At 37.3% G+C, this 20,462-nt stretch overlaps 1 protein-coding gene across 1 annotated transcript; it reads left to right on the top strand.

The window, feature by feature from the left end:
* The first annotated feature begins 753 nt into the window (after positions 1-753).
* On the top strand, positions 754-4,783 carry LOC141611716 (uncharacterized). Its single transcript, XM_074430315.1, has 5 exons — positions 754-1,808; positions 2,736-2,812; positions 3,025-3,136; positions 3,952-4,004; positions 4,224-4,783. Exons 1-5 carry the CDS (start codon positions 971-973, stop codon positions 4,380-4,382), a joined length of 1,239 nt encoding a protein of 412 aa, XP_074286416.1. The 5' UTR covers positions 754-970; the 3' UTR covers positions 4,383-4,783.
* The last annotated feature ends 15,679 nt before the right edge of the window (positions 4,784-20,462 follow it).

The following is a 20,462-nucleotide window of genomic DNA, read 5'->3' as shown; positions in this document are numbered from 1 at the left end:
TAGTGGTTACAAGATTAGGGTTAATTAGAAGCTTAAATGAAGTGTTGGCCCAATAAGAGGAACCATCGCGTTGCAAGAGCTCAGTGCAACTCGTGGGGATTGGCCAGAAGAGGCCATCCTTGTTCTCCAACTCGTGCAAGTCCTTGGCTGACTTGCTCGAGTTAGGTGGTGACTCGCTCGAGTCCGTTGCTGACTCGCTCGAGTCGGTGCTCAACTTGAGCTCCGATTATAAAAATAGGCGACATTTGCTCTTCCGGACTCCGAATCGAGTGATTCAAAAGCCTAGACCACTTGATTTTTCAACACCATTCCATCTATCATAGTTTTAGAGACAAAGCAACACTCCTTGGTATGGGTTTTAGCGATTTACTCTTATAATGGCTCTCTTCTCGTCATCGTTGCCTCATAACTCGTGGCGGTTTAGCATCCAAACCATCCCTAATCTTGTTTTGTTAATCTAAGATCCTTGTGACTTGCCTCCTTTTCCTTACCAATCATTAAACGAGTCGATTTGCCTTCATTTAAGCCTACAATCATGCTAAAACCGTCAATTAGCTCCTTTTCTACAAACGACCATAAAAGGGAGGTAATAGCAAATATGAAGCAAATGACTATGAAAATGACGATAACTAGCTAGATTGCCATGCAAAATTAGGTTGGTTGAGGGCTTAAAAGTGCGTAAATAATGAACACATCACCTCCATCATGGAGGAAGTTGCTTATTTAGTCTCCTAGGTAAGTGAGAATTCCTGTGAAACTCACTCCCCGCATTCCATCCAAACGAATTTTCCCAATTCACATGAAATGCATAATCATGTGAATTACTACTTCCGTTAAATTTACCGTTGCTAACGAACCAAACGACCCTTAGAGTAATCTACCAGTTAGTCACCGAGACGTCATATGTTCATTTTGCAATTAGGGTTTATGCGTAAAACCCCCAAATCACAAGAAACTCGAACACCCAACAATGGCGTCCATAGCTCTACGCCACAAATCTCACCATCTAAATCTCAAATCTCATCATACTCTCTTCAATTTCTCTCGCCTCTACTCTTCTGCTTCCTCCAACAACGATAATGGCGACAATCAGCCTCCTAAACCCTCCCCTTTTTCATCTTACTTTTCCCAAATCAATCCCAAATCCGGCCAACAACAACAATCCTCAAGCTCTTCACAGTTTGATGAAATCCGAAAGAATTTATCCGAGTTTCGCATTCGCTCATCGCCAAATAATCTTAGGCCTACCCCTACCCCTAGCTTTTCCAAGGGTAATAGTATATCGTTCGATAGAATTAGAGAGAGTTTGCAGAAACTAAGGGACAAGAAACCCGATGATAGGCGTAATAATGCCGTGAATCAGCCATTCTCGTCGGATAATTTTACCCAGAATACTAATACGAATACTAATACTAATACGAGTAGGGTGATTGGTGGCGGATCATTTAATAATTTGCCAAGCGGGTCATTTGGGAAAGAGATTAAGGAAAAACAAGGGGTGAAGAAATCGGATGAGAATGATCCGGCGAGATTCAATTTGATTAAGGTGTATACTCATGCTGAATTAGGTAAGGCTTTGAAGGAATTGAGGCCGGATGTGTCGACCTTGTCGAAGAATAAGAAGAAGGAAGGTGAGGAGGGTTTGTTTACGCTGTCGGAGTTGCAGCAGAGGTTGGCCAAGCTTAAGGAGATTGAAGAGGAGGAAGAAAGGAAGAAATCTGATAAAGGGCCGGGCGGTGTCCAAATGGGGGAATTGAGAAAGAGTCTTGTAACTATGCGGCTTTATAGTAGTGATGAGAAGAAGTCAGGTAAAGTGTTTCTTATCGTTATTGATTTTGTTTTTCTAGTAGTAGCTGCTTAATTGTGTTATTGTTTGTTTATTTATCGTTTTGGGTTAATTGTATTATACCCTTGTTCTGGCTGATTGTATCCAAGTACTTGTAAAAAAAAACAAAAAACTATTAATGTTGTAGCTTGCCATGTTGGTTTTTAGCTGGAGTATGGAGTGTTTAGAAATGTATGTATGTCAGTTCAAAAGCTGCGTTTAATTTAAGAGGGGGTGATGTATGGTGGCCACTTTGTATTGCGAAGCAAGTATTATGCCCCTTTACATGATATGCAAGGTTTTAAAGCCGAATATTTAAACTAGATGAGGAAGTGAATTCATCTGTCAAACGCGTTAGGAAGATAACACATTGTGTGTGTTTTATGGGATATTATGTTTCTTTTATGAATCGGGACAAAGCCCTGATCATTCAACATGTTCCAGAATATTGATTGTGTCCTTTATTAGGGTGGATACAAGGGCCTTTGAAAGATTCTTTGTTGGTAGTGTTTGCATGCTAAATTTGCAGTCTTTCTGCTTTCCCATTCCCATCACCCCTTGTCATTAGATATGAAAGGTTAATTTGTAGTACGTAGGTATATTGTGGGAGCTTTCTATTGCCAGTGAAATTGGATATATCAATTGGGATTTGTGACAAACCGTCGAAGCTTACCTAGGATTGTTTTTGAAAAGCATGTCCGTTTGAGACCTTTATCTGCGTGGTTTCACGGTGGTCACTTTTTTTAAACACGTAATGTACCCTATCTATAATATAGGAAGAATATTTGAAATGTTTGGTGCATACATGGTAGAGTCACAATCATTCAGTTCAAATTTTTGGTATTTTACATTTTGTTCAAGTGCACATTTTTGTAGAGGAATTTACTAATGACATCTTTCTTTTTTGCAGCCCAGAAATCGGATATACTGAGTCCAGGTTTTATGATATCTACTCCTGGGGTTCCTCAGGAACAGTTAATTGAAAAGGTAATATTTTCCTATGTGCCTTTCATTAAGATATTTTCTTGGGTTTTTTGGATATCAATTCGTCCTCTATTTTTGCTTCTTAAGCGTTAACATGCTATAGCCTATAGGTGGCTGGTAAGCTACTTCAACGCTATTTTATAGCTTCTTGATTGAGAGAGCTAAAGTGATCATTATTTCATGAAAAAATGTCTTATCTATGAACAACACTGCAGTACTTTCATCCAGATAACATGTCTGCTGCTGAGAAATTGAAGCTTGAGCTGAAAAAAGTGCGAGATGAGTTCAAAATGTCTGAGACAGATTGTGGATCAGCGCGCGTTCAAAGTAAGTAATCTAATTTGTGTGTTCTTCAAACTTCGTTGCCTTTGACCTTTCCTACATAGAAGAAATTTACCTTTACCTTACATGCTGGTGGGGTGCTGGGCGTTGGTCAAAGTTATTACAGTGTAATTATTAACATTTTGTTTCATTAATCTTAGCTTCTTGCTCTTGTTTTCATGTAGTCTGCGCTTTGTATCTTTAAAAATTGGTGTTGCATAATTTCTTTTCTTTTTGCAAGCTGTCCTCACTTTATATGTGTTTGTTTAAGTGTCCTTTGAATTACACGGGTGTGTGTGTCGATTTGCAAATATGGCTTGGTGTTGTCTTTGGCTGGAAAGGATATGTATGTTCTGGGATTCTTGGCCTATTGATTAATTAACTTTTGGGAAATGTAAACTACGGAGTATTTCTCTAGCCTAATGCTAATGAGGGAGTTTCAGTAGCCATAGCAAAAAAGATAATAGATATCTCCCAAATCAAACACAACCTGAACGAACTTTTTATCACCCTTCCCCCCCACCCCCACCACCACCACCACCACACAGACATACACACAGCTCAGCCACCTTTACCCAACCCCAAATCACTAGACAACAGCAATACAGCATTTCAGAGCAGCTTTGTGTGATCACCCATAACATAATGAATGACAAGTCCATGATCTTATGGAATTGTTTTTTGTGGATGGCGAACCACTTTTTAGGAGGCCTGTCAAAATGTTGCTTCATTGTTATGTAAATTTATGTATAGGTACAATTTCAGGACTATCTTGTCATCCATGCTTTATAACAAAATTGTAATTTATATCCACTTTGCAGTTGCGCAACTGACAACGGAGATTCATCACCTCTCTTCCGTGCTGCACAAGAAGGTAGATGCACTTCTGGTTATTCAAGAGTCCTGCACTTTTTATTTGTCTAGTGCACTTTGCTCTTGATCAGAGCACCATATGCTCGATGTGGAAAATTAAAGACTAAATAGTTGTTCATAGCAGCTTTATCAATCCATTATTTCTCATTGTTCAGATGTGTCAACACGACTCAACGTTTGGTATTATTGAACTTAATTAATGCCTAATTATTGAATATAGGATAAACATTCACTTCGGGGACTCCACGGAAAGGTGCAAAAAAGAAAGAAGCTGCTGAAATATCTCAGGAGAACTGATTGGGATTCCTATTGCTTTGTTCTTACTAAACTTGGTCTACGTGACAATCCTGTTTACAAAACTGATTACAACAAGAATTAGGTTAATGAGCTCTCTCTTATCATGTTGAATTTTGGAATTTTTTTCCTTCCTTTTTTTTTTGAGTTTTGTATCCTCTCAGTTTCAAGAAGTCTGTTTTAAGGGTTCAAGTAGAAATGAGGAAAGTTGAAATCTTCTGCACACTGGTGTGAGTGATCTGAGCCAAGCTTGCTCGACAAACTCTTGGAATCAGTTTGGTCAAATTTTGGCTCAGGTTTTGCAAGCCAAGCTCGAGCTGAGAAACTCGTTACTCCCTGTTATGTGTTATAACAACAATATGAACAGTCTTTCTATTTGTTGGAATGTTATCATGGGCCTTAGAAAGTCCTTTATTTTCTTTGTATTGAGTGTATTTGTTCATCTCCCAAATCTTTATAAAAATAATTAAAATTGGGTTTATAGTCTGATGGTGTGTTTGGTTTGAGGGATTTTGAGGGAAAAGAAAGGGAGGGGGAGAGTCGGTTAATGTATTATACAACTGGTTGTATATAGAACTTAGTCAATGTAGTTGTGAGCGTTGTTACAAAGTTGTCGAGCTCTATTAACAAAATTATCGAGCTATGATACAAAGTTATTGAGCTTAACAGAATAATTATTAAGCTCAATAACTTCGCAAAATAGCTCAATATTTGTAAAATAGCTCAACAACTTTGTGTAAGAGCTCAACAACTTTGAGGCAGATGTATAATGCTATTATACAACTGGTTGTACGATAATATTCCCTGGGGAGAGTAGGGAAGTTAAAATCCTTTGTTTGGATAGCAAATGAGGGTGGAGGGAAATAGAGGGGGAGAGATTTGGAGGGATCCAATTTCCCTCCTTCAAGCCTAATCAAAATCTCTTCATAATAGGCAAGATTTGGAGGGAAATTGTATCCAAACAACCACACTCCCCTTCCCTTCTCTCCCCTTCCCTCCCCTTCTTCCCCCTCCCCTCCCTTTCCAAACACACCTTAAATGCTTATCTTATTAGTTTGTCTGCTTTGGTTTTTGATTTTTAATTGTGTTTTTTTTACAACGTTTCTTGTAAGCAATATTTGAATCCAAGATTATTGTTTAAGATTAGCTCTCGATCATTGTTCAAATGTGGCAATAAAATTTCTTTGGATAGTTCAAATTACTAGTTTTGGTCTCCAATCCCGCTCGGGCTACATATGAACACATTGTAATTTTTTCGTTTTGTATGAGCATTTTATATTGAAGAAAGTTAATTGGCAATTGGAATTTTAAATGATTTGTTTTTCTAGTAAGAATTATTCAATATCTTTCCATTCTTTTACCCTGAGTTTGTTGGCTTTCTTATTTATGTCCCTACCCTTTTGAAATTCTATGTTGGAACCTCTAATCTCCATTGTTATTTCATGCTTAACAAAAGGTGTTTGGGTGTGTTTGGATTGAGCGATTTGGAGGAAAAAGAAAGGGATGGAGAGTAGGGGATTTAAAATCCCTTGTTTGGATAGCAAATAAGGTTGGGGAAAAATGGAGGAGGAGAGATTTGGAGGAATCCATTTTCCCTCTTCCAAGGCAAATCAAAATCTCCCCACAATAATATAATTTCATCTTTAAAACTCTCTCTAAAATTCTCTCTCAAAAAACTCTCTCTAAAAAACCCTAGCCTCCATCAAATTATACAAGGGGCTCCATCGATTATCAATCGATCGATGGTAAGCCCCAAAATTGTTTCAAATTTTAATCAATAGTATGCATACCCATTTTCTATTCAATAAGTGTCTCCCTTTTGGTGAGAATCGTTTTTCCATCCCTTATTTCGGGGGTTTTCCATTTATTCGTGGTTTTAGTTTCTTCAGTAATATAGTCAGGAGTAGTTCGTTGATGGTTTGCAGCGTGTTCTTTCAAAGGGTAAAAGTGATTTGTCAACGATCTTTGGAACCAGTCAGAGGTAAATTTTATCTCATAAATCAAACGAAGGATCCCCTCAAAAGCTACATGAAGATAGCGATAATAGGACGAGCCGAATTGTCAGATGCTGTTTTGAGATCCCTAGTTTATAAGAAAATTATTTTTCTTTGGTTTCCATTAGATTTGTTTTCGATTATAGTTATTCTTTGTAAGTGCCGTATGGCGTTCTATTAATGAATTGTTCTTTTCTCAAAAAAAAAAAAAAAAAAAATCTCCCCACAATAGGCAAGATTTGGAGGGAAATTGTATCCAAATACCCACATTCCATTACCCCTCCCCTTCCCTTCCCTCCCTTTCTCTTCCCCCCTTCTCCCTCCCCTCCCTTTCCTTCCATTTTTGCTATCCAAACACAGCCAAATGTAGTTTATAGTATACAATGTTAAAAGGTGATTTGTGATGAGTATTATATAAGAGGGTTATATGTTGTTAATGAGTGAGAATGAAAGTTAAGGAGCGTTGTTGAGAGAGTGAGGAAATTAATGAAGAGTTTAAAAAGGTTATTGTAATACTCCATAATTCACTTGGTCGACTAAGTCTCACTCGGTTGAGTGGGCATATCATGAGAGTTTCTGGAAAGTTTCAGGAGGTTTTTCTCGGAGTAAAGATTGGGGCACTCGGTCGAGTGAGTGTCACGCAGTTTCTATTTTGTTTTGGTCGAAGGTTTTATTTAAAATGTGTTAATCAGTTTGTACCTCATTTTAGCAACCCTAAACATTTCATAGTCATTTCCTAATCATTTTAAGAGAGATCCATTGTGGTTGTCGGATTAGGGTTTTGATCTTCATCTTCATTTGCATTTCCTTTGAGCGAGTCGGTTCAGCGGGTTTCGACGGTTTCTATTTTGTTTTGGCCGAGGGTTTCATTTAAAATGCGTTAACTAGTTTATACCTCATTTTAGCAACCCTAAACATTTCATAATCAATTCCTAATCATTTTGAGAGAGATCCATTGCAATTGTCGTATTATGGTTTTGATCTCCATCTTCATTTGCGTAAGTTTTAAATCTAAGTGTCGTAATTAGTTTTCACTTGAGACTAACCTAGAATTCGGGATTTGGTGGAAGTTATTATAGTATGGGGTTATTGAATAGGAATATAGAATTTATAGTAATTGTATGCGATCATTGTCTGTAGGTGACGAGTTCGTAGAAGAACGGTTTTGATTACTTGCTTTGCGTGTCAGATTATTGCTAAGGTAGGGTTTCCCTACTCATCTATCAGTTTATATGTGTAATCATGCTTATGATGATTATGAGATTGATTATGTTTTTGGAATTCATGATTGAGATTGTTGTGTTATTGTATTGTGATTGTTGACGAGGGGTTAATTCGGGTGATTGACTCCGCCCCCGGATCGCCTCGTCTTTGTGTACCCGCCACAAGAGGGACCTGTGATCCATAGTAGGCTCTCCATGACCTGTGCTCCGTAGCAGGCACGAGATGACGTGTGATCCGTAGCACGCATCGAGATGTATGACCTCTGATCCGTAGCAGGCATGGGTGATGTGACTAAGAATGGTAGTGGGTCGAAGACCCGGACCCTACGAGTCAGACGCTAACATGTCGGGTTAGGGTCTGAATTTTTGCGACCCGAGCGGGTACAGGTCGAGTATGAGTCAGAGATAAATTTTCGGGTTCGGGTCTGAGTCTGTTTTATGGGATTCGGCTCAAACCTGTAGACCCATATAGTTTTATTTTAAAAAAAAAAAAAAAATCTTAACCTAACAAACAAACAAACATGCCCGTTATTGAGTAGAATTAGGATAAATTCTACTCTGAGCAGACTATATGAAGCCTAGTAATGCCTGGCAGGGGCATTACAACTAGTGCACTACTCAACGTCCATGCATCATCCAGAAGAGGGAATGGATGGAAGACCTATCATAGTGGCCAAACCAGAATATAATATACATAAGGCAATCATTTGATACTATGAACATTTAGCACATGTCAAATTAGCAAGCAAGGAAACGGTTCCTACTTTCTAGAAATACCAAGTCCATGTTGGCAGCAAACTAGGAAGTTCGACTAACCACCCTAAAACAATATATACAAAGTGGCGGTTGAAGCAGGAAGGAGTCAACGACATTTTAGGAGAAGCCCTACAAGTTAGTGATATCGTCCTAATTTACGACGATCTAGCCCCGTCCTATTACCTTATTCCGATTCGATTTTGCGTGCTTAAATGATTAAATAGTTCATTTTAATAACTAATTTATAATAAGTATTCGTAATTAATCGGGTTTTAATATATTATTCGTGTTACTATTATTTTATTAATATAATATGTAGGCGAGACGAAAGGATATCAAAAGATGGGCCAAAGAAAGTCAACCATTGACTCTCGACGTCGAGTCAAGCAAGGCGATAACGAGACAGAAACTCGAGCTTGAGAAGGAAAACAAAGCAAGGAACACACAAGCCAATCCCTGCTCCTTCACCATCGTGGACCACCACCTGGAGCACCTCTGGCATCCATCTCCACCATGGCGGCACCAACCACCGTGAACCAGCAGCAGCATCGTCCTCTACCATACCCTATTCAACCACCCAATCAACCGCCACATCACCATAAATCACCACGACAAACTAGGAGCAATCGCCGCTCAAGCAACCACCAAATCTGTCCCACCTACAATGCATGATAGCCAAAATCGACCGCCAGTCGGTCGACCGGCTACCTGACAACCGGCTAAGTCCTACTATTGTTGTGGTACGGGCCATTGGAAATGTAATTGCCCGAAGTATCTAGGAGATGTCAAAGCAGGACGTGTGACTCCAGTAGGTAATAAATTCTCTAATCTATTGTGTTATTGATATAAATCCCAACTTTGGTATTTAGATACAAGTTGTGATTCTCACCCCCCTTTAATGAAATATAGGGCATGTGAGCAAAGACAAAGGCAAGGAGAAGCAAGCTTGAGGAAGATCTTCAACAAAGGGATGCTAGGGTAGCCGCCCATAGTAGAAGACCTATGGAAGCTTGGTTTTTATTTTGTATTGTCTTCTTAGTATTATTGTATTTTGACTTGTTTTAGAACTCGTTTTGATTTCCATGTTGGACATGAAAATTTGTTTTATTTCCATTTTGCAAACAATGGTTGTATGATTTTAATGACTTGGCTTTCAACCCAAGTCATTCCGTTTATGGAATTTTCTTTGTTCTAAAAACTTGTCATTATACACTTTTTACATCAACAACATAAATTGATTTGACTTAAATTGATCATAAAAGAATTACAACGATTGGATCATTGTAATGAGTTCATAAGCCATGAATTTGATTCCCTCTTATGCTTTTATGACTAAATATCACATCTTATTTGACATAAGAAAGAACGATTATAAAGTCAAATAGAGTTATTTGAACTCAAGGTAGAGAATTTTATAAACCAAGTGATAACACCACTTATAACTAAGACTTGTAACCCCTTATAAGACTCCATACGAGCTATGGGAGGTCTTAAGACTCTAAAATTGTATAAGACATGGATATGAGTCCAATCCTTTATCTTATAAAGGTTAGTCTATCTTACTACTAGATTACAATGTCATTACAAGAGGGTCATCTATTAAGGTCATAATGTGCGATATTTTTCCTTCACAAAGTTTAAGTATCAAATTGTTTGTTGCTTATATAGCTATCTTTCGAGAAAAATAGATGTATTTTTCAAAAGATAGAGTGGGAGAAAATTAGCAACAAACTCGAGACTAGTGAGGAGACCAAAAGAAAGCTTCTTAGGTCAAACTCGAGACTAGTGAGGAGACCAAAAGAAAGCTTCTTAGGTCAAACTCGAGACTAGTGAGGAGACCAAAAGAAAGCTTCTTAGGTCAAACTTGAGGAGTAGTGAGGAGACCAAAAGAAAGTGTTTTTCAATAAAGATTATGAAGTGGTTGTGTCAAGTAATTTCAATTCAATTTTACATAAGAGCCTAATGAACCCAAGTGAAATTTGTGCATAAGAGTTGCATAGATAGACATTAAATTGTCTACAAAGCTAAGTTAAAGGGTAACTATGCTAAGATCTATATCATCATTGCTACACCTCATAGTGTGTATAATCAAGTTAGATGTTAAAACCAATTTCTAAATAGGTATTTAGAAAAGAGTGTGTGTATTAGATAAGCACGAGGTTTTAATTAACACTTAAAATTGAAATGATCATTACAATTATGTGATGAGAAAATGGTTTTACTCGAGTTGTCGAGAAGCCATGAATGTACATGGATTTAAGTGGGAGTTAATATTGTCATGTCAAGACATGAAGATCAGTGGGAGAAATTGTCTTTCGTGTTAATGTCATTAAGGATGACATGCTAACACTACCATCGATGAAGGAGCGTTTTTGTTTTCAATTCTCGATGAAAGAAGACATGATGCATTCTAAAATTCCAAATCTATCATGATATAGGGAAATTTAGATTGGCACTTAGATAAGTATCTTATGATTGATAAGATTGTTTATCTGTTTAATATCAACATAGGTTGAGGAGGTTATTCATTTTGATGAAAGTGGAATTACTATGAGAGAGTCATAGTCATTCACTGAACCCCATGAGTTGTTGATCACGTGAAATCGATTGTTAATGTTTCCACCATTAGAATGATCATGTATGCCAATATATGCACATGCCATGATGAATCATATCCTTGGAGCATAATGAGTCAATAACAAGTTATTTCATATAAAAGTCATTTGAAAGCCTTCAAGAACATCTATTATAATTCCTGAGAAGGACCGAGGATCCGTTCTTGTGTTTGGACGACATACTAAGTTGTGTTGAAGGGTTACACAAACTCTAGTTTCCAAACCTATAAGGATTTATCGAAATCCTAGGCTAATTTTATTGACTCAGGAGTAAGTGACTAGAAAAATGTTTTAGAATCAACCATTGCAAATTCTACAAATGGAGTCTGAGTACATTGTGATAAGGTGGTTCATAAAGGGACTATAGGTAGACCCTTTCACCAAGTATTTTATCACAAGTTATATGATGACAGTGGGAGCATCTTTCAAGTTAAAGAGCCCAAGTCTATGAAGAAGTCTAGACATGTACTTAGAAAAGTTCATGACAATAGAAATGACATTGAATTGAAGGAAAAAGCAATTCATAAAGTTGAACTAAATGAATACATGGTATATCCACTAAACCAAGCTTTTATTGCACTTTGACGAGTGTAAAATATACACTTTAGATTATATGATATGAAGTAGTAATATGGTATTGACTATTCATATGTGATAATCACATTTATCGTTTGAGTTTCTTAAACTCATCTATTACTTTGTTATATCCAAATAGTTTGTTGAGACAACATTGAACCCTATTAAAGTGAACTGGATTAACATAGTAATTGCCCCTGATCACTCATATGAGGTGACATCTCCAAGTGACTAGAGTGTGAGTCGACTGATGGCAAGTTCAAGTGTCATAGGGTCATAAGAGATGACTAGTCGATCACATAGGCAGACTGTAAGAGACACTCTGTCGGGCAGTGACCGCTTATAGAGTTCTGGTAATTCATATAGCCTGGTCGTGGCGAGAGCTACTATAGTATTCTTTTGAGTCAATTCTTTGGCTAGAGACTGTTCGCCCAAGTTGGCATAGTTTCAAAGTGACTTTAAATTATGCTCTACGACTTTCGTAAATGAGGTCAAATGGGCATCTTTTGGGTCATGATGAGCTGTGGCTAGACAAAGGGAATAGTGCGATAGGAATTGTCCACCCCCTTGTCAGGGTTATTTAAAAAATCTCAGGGCCACTCGAGGAGTAGTGAACTGAAAATGCGTGGCAACGCTCGGAATTTATCTACGGTAGATAATTCCGATCAGACAGTTACTCTCCAGATCGAGGAAACCACTCTTGATATGATCACTTGCAAGAACGACCTGCAAGACATCTTGCATTGAGTGGGAGATTGTAATACGACAAGAGAATTGGTGACGCACACTTGTCTCGGACAAGTGGGAGATTGTTGGAGAATGTATCCTCAACAATAGTGCGATCACATTATTGAAACTCATAATAAGAATACGTAAAGGGTTGATTCATTTTTATACATCAACTGATCAACATTAATCGGTAATGATTGACTGATTAGAGTTTGAATTACTGTCGTTTGACGGTGGTGATCAGTTGATCCCTTAAGGTCACACCTAAAGGACGATTCCCTTAATAGATAAATTAATTAATTGTATATCGATACGGATTAATTAATTCCTTAAAATTGAACAATTTACATATGTGAGTGAGGATATGAATCTTATTGTAATTCGATTAAATAAGATTCGTTTTAGTAATTAAAAGGTTATATTACTAAAATTTTGTTTATGAAACAATTTAAATCAAGAATGATCGGTTAATTATAATTACAATATGTTGTAGATTATATTAACATGAACCATTTTATATAAATGTGATCATGAATTACTAGTCAATTGTTATATATAATTATATTAATATATGTAATGATATTTAATTGTTAAATATGCATTAATATTATTAACAACATGTTACATGTTACATGTCACACATTATATGACAAAATGACAATTGACGAAAATAAAATGGACTCCATATTACATAGAGGCACCGGTTTTTAGAGGGGTTTAGGATTAATATGGTTAATTATTTTTAATTGTTAAAAGCATAATGATTACCATCTAATCATAGACTACACCCTAGTTCTTTTGGTAAGAACAACTCTAAAAAGTTGAAGGGCATGCATTGGGTCCTTAGACCACCCCCCACCCACCGGTTTTACCTCCCCACTACAAGAATTAGAATTTTTCTAATTATCAATTCATTCTTATACTTTGTTTTACAACAACCTCTCTCACATTCTCTCTAAAATAAGTTTTAGAAAATACAATTGTTCTAAAATCTAATATTCATTGAGATTACTAGAGTAATAATAAGAAATAATATTAAGATTATTTTTAAGGTTTCTAATTAATATATCTAGTTAATATATGATTAGATTTAAGGGGATGTCTTGGTGCCATCAAGAGGAGAATCTCTACTATTTGGATTTAGGAGGATCATCCTTTAATTTGTAGCTCAAGAATAAATGAGAAGGAGTCCTCACTTGTGCCCTAAAAACCGATTTCAATATTGTAAGGAATATTATTATTACTTTTCTATTTACATTATGTTATGCATGCACTAGATCAACATCTAAATCAATGAGTAATTTAGATAAATAATTAAAAGAGTTTAATTAGAGGGTTATTGAATCCTTTCAGGCTGGGCCATTTTTGTAGGTTATTTGGTTTTTTGTGAGATAAGAAAAAAGATTTTAGAGAGCTAGATGCCCCACGGTGGGCGCCAATATTTTTGTATGGATTTTACGCAGTGTAAAATCAGGTCAGGGTAAGTCTAGGCAGGGTTAACTAGCTCGAACTTATCTGTGAATATGCAGGGCAGGGTATGTGACAAGAAGAGTAAAGTAAGATAAACAAGTAAAAATAAGACAATAAATTTGTACGTGGAAAACCCTTGAATGGGAAAAAACCACGGGCACCAAGCCAGGAGAGGATTTCACTATATTATTGAGTAATTAGCACAAATGATTGTAAAAATAGCTTAAGTATTGTATGAGAGTATTTTATGCTTGAGTATGCGTTGTGTCCCTCCAAATGATCTTCAAATGCTCCTTATATAGCCAAGCTAAACGGCTGCCAAATCTCGTACTTAATGCTGAATATTCCTTCTTAATTGCTCGGATTAATGCTCCTTAATGCGCTTAATTACTCTCTTAATTGCTTGGCTTTTATTACCAAATCTTCCTCATCAATGCTCCAATTATTATCCGAATATGGACAATAATATTATCTTTGAATTTGTCAAATATTGTCCTTATATTTTGACCGTTGTCCTCTCCTTCGCTGGCGCCTGTCTTTTGGTATCCTGATGGTCAGGCCAGGGTAAAATGTTATCCTGAAATATATGCGAATTTCCAGGCCTAACATAACCCAATAATTTTCAATTACCCAATCATAAATCTTGAACAATAATTAAGGAACATGTGTAATTTGTGGAAAGATTAAGTGCTAATCTATTCTAATCTACTCCTAATCTAATCTAAGAAGGCTTAATCTAAACTAAGGAAGCTTAATCTCCTCTAAATACAAGAGAGGTATATATAATAGTACAAGGATTAGGTTAACTAATGGCTTCAATGACGATTAAGCCGCTTGAAAGAGGATTAGAGCCTTGCAAGTCCTAGGAGGAACCCCACGACTCTATGATTGAGAAAATCTCCCTGCATGAGAATCTGGGCGTCCTGGAGTGGGTTCGGGCGTCTTGGGTCTTAGGTCGGGCGACTCTCTGCTCAGGTCGGGCGTCCCGACGCTCAGTTTGTCTATTTGAGCTCGGATTGTAAAACGGACGTTATTTCCTCATCCGGACACATATTGGAGTGATTCAAAAGTCTAGACCACTTTATTTTTCGACGCCGTTTCATCTATCATAGTTTCAGAGCCAAACAAGAAACTCTTGGTTTAGTTCCAAGCAAATTCCTCTTGTAATGGCTCCCTTCCAATCCGTGGGGATCCTTCATGGGATGTGGGATCCTTAGTCATTGTCCAATTACTTATTTTATTGACTTAGGCCTTTAGTATTGGTCTCCTCTTTGGTTCTTGGTCGTTATATGCTATCAATTTAGCTCCGCTTCACTCCATCTAGTCAAGTTAGTGCTCTTCTCCTACAAAGGACACCAAACCTCATAGAATATGCATAGAAGGAGACTAAAGACAAGAAACGACCCTAATACACACTAAAAAGCATAGGAACTAGGCTAGTTAGGGGACTAAATGTGCGTAAATAGGAGTCATATCAAATATCCCCAAACCGAACCTTTGCTCGTCCCGATTAAAGAGGTGACTAAAACTATGACTTTTATTTATACTAATCTAATAATATAGCCGATGTGAGACAATTAGCGGGTCTCACTCCACCCTTTCAAATCACAACAAGACATTTATGAGGTAAGATGCCTTCTTGTAAGGCAGGGTGGGGCTTGCCAAAATGGCGATGTATCCTAACATTTAAACACACAAGAACAAGTAAAAGGATGCATCTACAAAAGAATAGCGACTTTCCTCATCTAAGTGGCGGAAATCATCTAAAGGGGAAGCAATCTAAGGGTACACATTCCATTGTTGATCATTTCTCCAAGTTACTAAGTTTAAAAGGATACCAACAAATAACCTCCAAGTTGTGTCAAACTAGGGTACCTTTGTCCACAATCGCTAAATGCTTTGGTCAAGAGTAGACTCCTTATGGTGTTAGAAACACTGTAGGATCGCGGAATTCCCCCTCTTGCCTAGACAAGAAGAAGGGTCGTCCCCTCTCCACCATGCAACAAAGTAGGATCTTCAAAGGATAGAAAGGGTTTCAAGATGCATAAGTTTCATAATGGTAGTTTGCTTTTGATTTGTTTTTCCCCCCAAATTGTTGTGGCATTTAACTTTTTGAGAACATTTCTTTGCCATTTTTTATGTTTGGCATTTTGATACTTGGCAAATTTTTCAATCTTTGCATTTTTGAACATTTTTCAAAGTAACCCCATTTTGTAGCAATGGTACTTTTATTGAAACATAGGAGTCTATTTTTGCTTCTCTTTTCATTTGATGCAATTTGTAAACATTTTATTTCGATTTGGTACTTGCACTCAATTTGATGTTTTTGTGCCCATTCCCTTTTGTTTACAAAAATTGATGATAGAAGTGAAAGAACGGTTGCATGGCTTCAAAGGTCACCTTGGAATAAACGGTAGCCAAGGAATTATCATACCACAAGGTAAGAAACTCTTACATGGTTGTTTCATCTATCATAGTTTCAGGGCCAAATAAGAAACTCTTGGTTTGGTTCCAAGCGAATTCCTCTTGTAATGGCTCCCTTCCAATCCATGGAGATCCTTCATGGGTTGTGGGGATCTTTAGTCATTGCCCAATTACTTGTTTTATTGACTTGGGCCTTTAGTATTGGTCTCCTATTTGGTGCTTGGTCGTTATATGCTATCAATTTAGCTCCGCTTCACTCTGTCTAGTCAAGTTAATGCTCTTCTCCTACAAAGGACACCAAACCTCAAAGAATATGCATAGAAGGAGACTAAAGACAAGAAATGACCCTAATACACACTAAAAAGCATAGGAACTAGGCTAGTTAGGAGACTAAATGTGCGTAAATAGGAGTCACATCAGGCACCCTCTTCAGTAATGCTACCAAAAACTTCATTTTCACCCGTTGGGTCATTACTACAACCGGCATGCTCTATTAGTTCTAAACTATTATCTGCACTAGTAAATGATTCTAGCAAATCACTTATACTACTTGCATGACCAAGATTTGTTACATATCTAATGCATTCTTTCACCAGTTCTGTATTAGCAGATAGATATTTAGGTAATAAACCTTGTGTTGCTAATTTTGACTTGTGCATATGAGGCACATGATAGTCAATCCCACCTTTTAGTTGCATAATTTCTAACATACAAGCCTGCAATGCAATGAACACATAGTTAAGTTTAAACACTTCTAACTCTTCATAAGCTTTCATAGTATTCTCAACAGGTCTGAAAGTGTGTTTGATTTTTTTTCCTGAAGAAATTGAATTGCATGCTTTCTGAAATCTCTATCCATATTAGTTATATGGGGTCTTGCATTATCTTGCTATATCAGAATATTCTTGCTGTAGTTTGCAGGCCATTTAGCCTTAATAGAAGGCAGCACATTAGAAACCAACATTTCTTTGGTGACTTGCTTAGTAATTGAGTCTATATTCTTTGTTTCTAATGTGCCTGCAGTTCTATTTTTTTATTTTCTCTTAGCTGATACCTCCATTACAAATGGCCATATACCAATTTTCTCATCACAAAGCACTTCCTTATTTTGACCATATTTAGGTCTAGCTACAACACACATGAACATAACCTTAGTTATACATCTCTTTGATTGCACACATCTAAAAGGTCTTCTTTCTTTTTTTTCCTACATAAAACCTTTGAGTAGGTTTTGTTATAAAAAACCATTTTTCATCTATGTGAACCACATTACTTTGATCCTTGAAAATAAACTGTTTGGTATGTTTATCATATTGAAGTTGTGAAAGACAATAAATTAATCGTTCAAGTTTGTTCTTATCTGTCAACAGTGGCTTGATTGTATTTGGATGTGAATCAATGAGTTTTGCCTTCACCCATTTGCTTATTGTTGATTGACTAACACCCATCCCTTCACTAATTTCATGCTGAGTTGTCCTCTTACCCAAGTCCAAACTCTCTAGTTGAGCAGTGTCAAAGATGTGTCTTTTTGGCATCTTTCTACCTTTAATCTTACTCTTGACATTGATCCCCTTTCCTCAAGCATGCTAACTCTTGGCTTCATTCCAAATGTTTGTTATTGTTTTTCTGCAAACCCCAAATTTGCTGCAACTTCTGTCATTGAACCATGCTTTAGTTTTCCATTAATACTTTTTTCTAGAAAAAGAACATGGATCCTTGATCTTTCTAAGTTATCCAGATTTGGCTTCTTCATTTATTGAGAATGTTTTTTGTTTGGTTTATGAAATGGTAAGAAAGGTTTGTTTGGCTCTATGTAAATAAATGAGTCCAAATGAAGACAGCATCTCTATTTATATACACTTTGAACTTTGCACAATGTTTGAAAAGAATTTGGGCGCAAAAAAATAAAATGTTTGTGATATTTGGCTCCTTATTTGAATTTGGTGCCAAATTTTCATAATTAAGGCAACTTGCATTGATACATTTAGACTTTGACACTTTGGTTTTTGTTCAAGGACAACCAATTTGGCTGACAAGATAGGAGAAATCCATTATCAAAACGGAAGTCCTCTGATCAAGATTGATCATCCATTTATTTTTTTAATGTAGCCTAATTTGCTGTAATTTGTTTACTAATCAGCAACTAATTATCTACTTTGATTTAATTAACCATTTATTATTGGTAATGGAGGCATGTCTCCATATGTAATGGTTGTTAAACAACCAAGTTTTGTATAATTAGTTATAATCAGGCCTACTTACCGAACTTGAAGGCCATTTATCTTACATAAATGGGACGGTTTAATCCCATTATTAAGCATGTCAAAATTTGTGTTTTACTTTTGGAGGGAACAATTACCAATATGCTTTACATAATTTAACCCCTAATTATTCTTCCCTCTCTCCTATCAACAAACCCCACCAATGTCCTTTATTCATTTTTAATACTTTTCCTTAAGTATTGTGCCAAAGATAAAGGGGAAGATCATAGTGCATGGGAGGGAGTATTATTCATGCGACCTTTAATATTTAAACTGCCCTTATTGTTGATTTGATATGTACTGTCTCGGGTAACGGAGATGGTAAACCTCCTATTTGCTTGGGATTATCTTGCTAAAGACTCTTGGGTAAATAAGGGTGTTATAAAGTGGGTGAATAATCAAGCTCAGAAGTAATATGCAATGGACCTGCTCGTCAACAACCCAATCACACTCATACCAACATCACCAATCCCAAAATCTAGCAGTGCCTGGTATAAAACACAGGTAACACCTGTTCATGGTGTCTGCTACAAATCACAGGTAACATCCGCTGTCTCATTATCATGCGGTGCCAGCTACAAATCATAGGTAATACCCGCCGCTCTACGGTGCCTGCTACAAATCACAGGTAACACCTACCACCTCGCGGTGCCTACTACAACTCACAAGTAACACCCGCTGTAACACCCCCATATACCAAGGTGTCTTACCAAGACCACCCTAGCATGAGAGGTTGTTACCATCTCGGTTTCCCGTGGCTAGTATATCAAAAGTAACCATTCCAAAATATTTATTAAAGTCTATAAAGTTTAAACGATTACATTATCTCAAAACCAAATCAAAAGAAAAGTATAAAGTTCCCAATACAACTAAAATCAAAACAGCTAAACTCGTAACAGCGGAAGCTAGACTCGAAGTGATGACATCCCATCTCGTCCCCAAAGCTAAAGACAACCATCACCTGTCACAATCTGCTCACCATCCCCGAATGTATCAACACAGGTTTACAAAACAACAACGGGGTCAGTTCACTGCATAATTAAAATAAGACAAAATACAACAATGTCAAAGGACACTGTTCCACCATCATCTCCATCTCACCATCACATCTCATACTGACTACACACTTAAGGGTGTAGCCCTACCAGATTACTGTCGGGACAGATAATCCTCACCGCCAGTAGGGGACCGCAACCTTGCCCACCTAAGCCTCGCTCATCACAACGAGCGATAACCCATGTTCATTAATGTGCACATCCCCTCTTGTGGCGGTTTACAAAAAGGGCGAATCAAGGGCGTGAAGCCACTCCCGCAAGTGACTCAACTCAGCCGAGGATGCACCTCGCAAACATCGTCAATCCATCTCAACTCCAATACTCCAGAATACAATCAGCAACAATAGTATCCTATCGATTAAATCACAACATCATAATCATCAATCTTAAATAAATTACGCAATCAACTGAGTAGGGAAACCCTACCTTTTCGCAATCCAAGCACACACGAGCAAACAATAGCAATTCTCCATGACATCGTCACCTACACACGAATAATCACATACCATCACTATAAACCATTCCCCCAAGTTAACCCAAATTAGGGTTTGCACAAATTCTAACAATAACAAAGATAAATGGATCAGGAATACTAGAGACTTACTAACACAGACGAAACGGACAACGAGATCCAAAAGCTCACGATCGATCACCCTTGGCTTAGGAAAAGATGAAGATGATTAGAGAAGTTTAGAGCGTCGTTAGGTTTTGTAAAATAATGATTTAGAACTGATTAGAAATTGCTCAACACGCTATTTATACTTCTCTAATCATTTTAATCAAAATCGTGGAAATAATACCCGTCAGACCAGATATTCGGTCTAGTATTGGGAATACTCGGCCGAGTATCCCTTACTCGGTCTAGTATTGAGAATACTCGACCTAGTATTCCTGGACAGTAGCCTGACCAGAAGCACACGACGCATTACTCGGCCAAGTAAGCCCTATTCGGCCGAGTAACAGGATCTAGAAAAACGTGGTATTACAGTCTTCCCTCCTTAAAACGAACTTCGTCCTCGAAGTTCAAACCCATACCTACATAGCATACACACATGCCACTCA

This window comes from Silene latifolia, chromosome 11 (assembly GCF_048544455.1).
Source record: "Silene latifolia isolate original U9 population chromosome 11, ASM4854445v1, whole genome shotgun sequence".
NCBI lineage: Eukaryota > Viridiplantae > Streptophyta > Magnoliopsida > Caryophyllales > Caryophyllaceae > Silene > Silene latifolia.
Note: the sequence above shows the minus strand (reverse complement) of the source record. Positions and strands in the feature narration are given on the sequence as shown.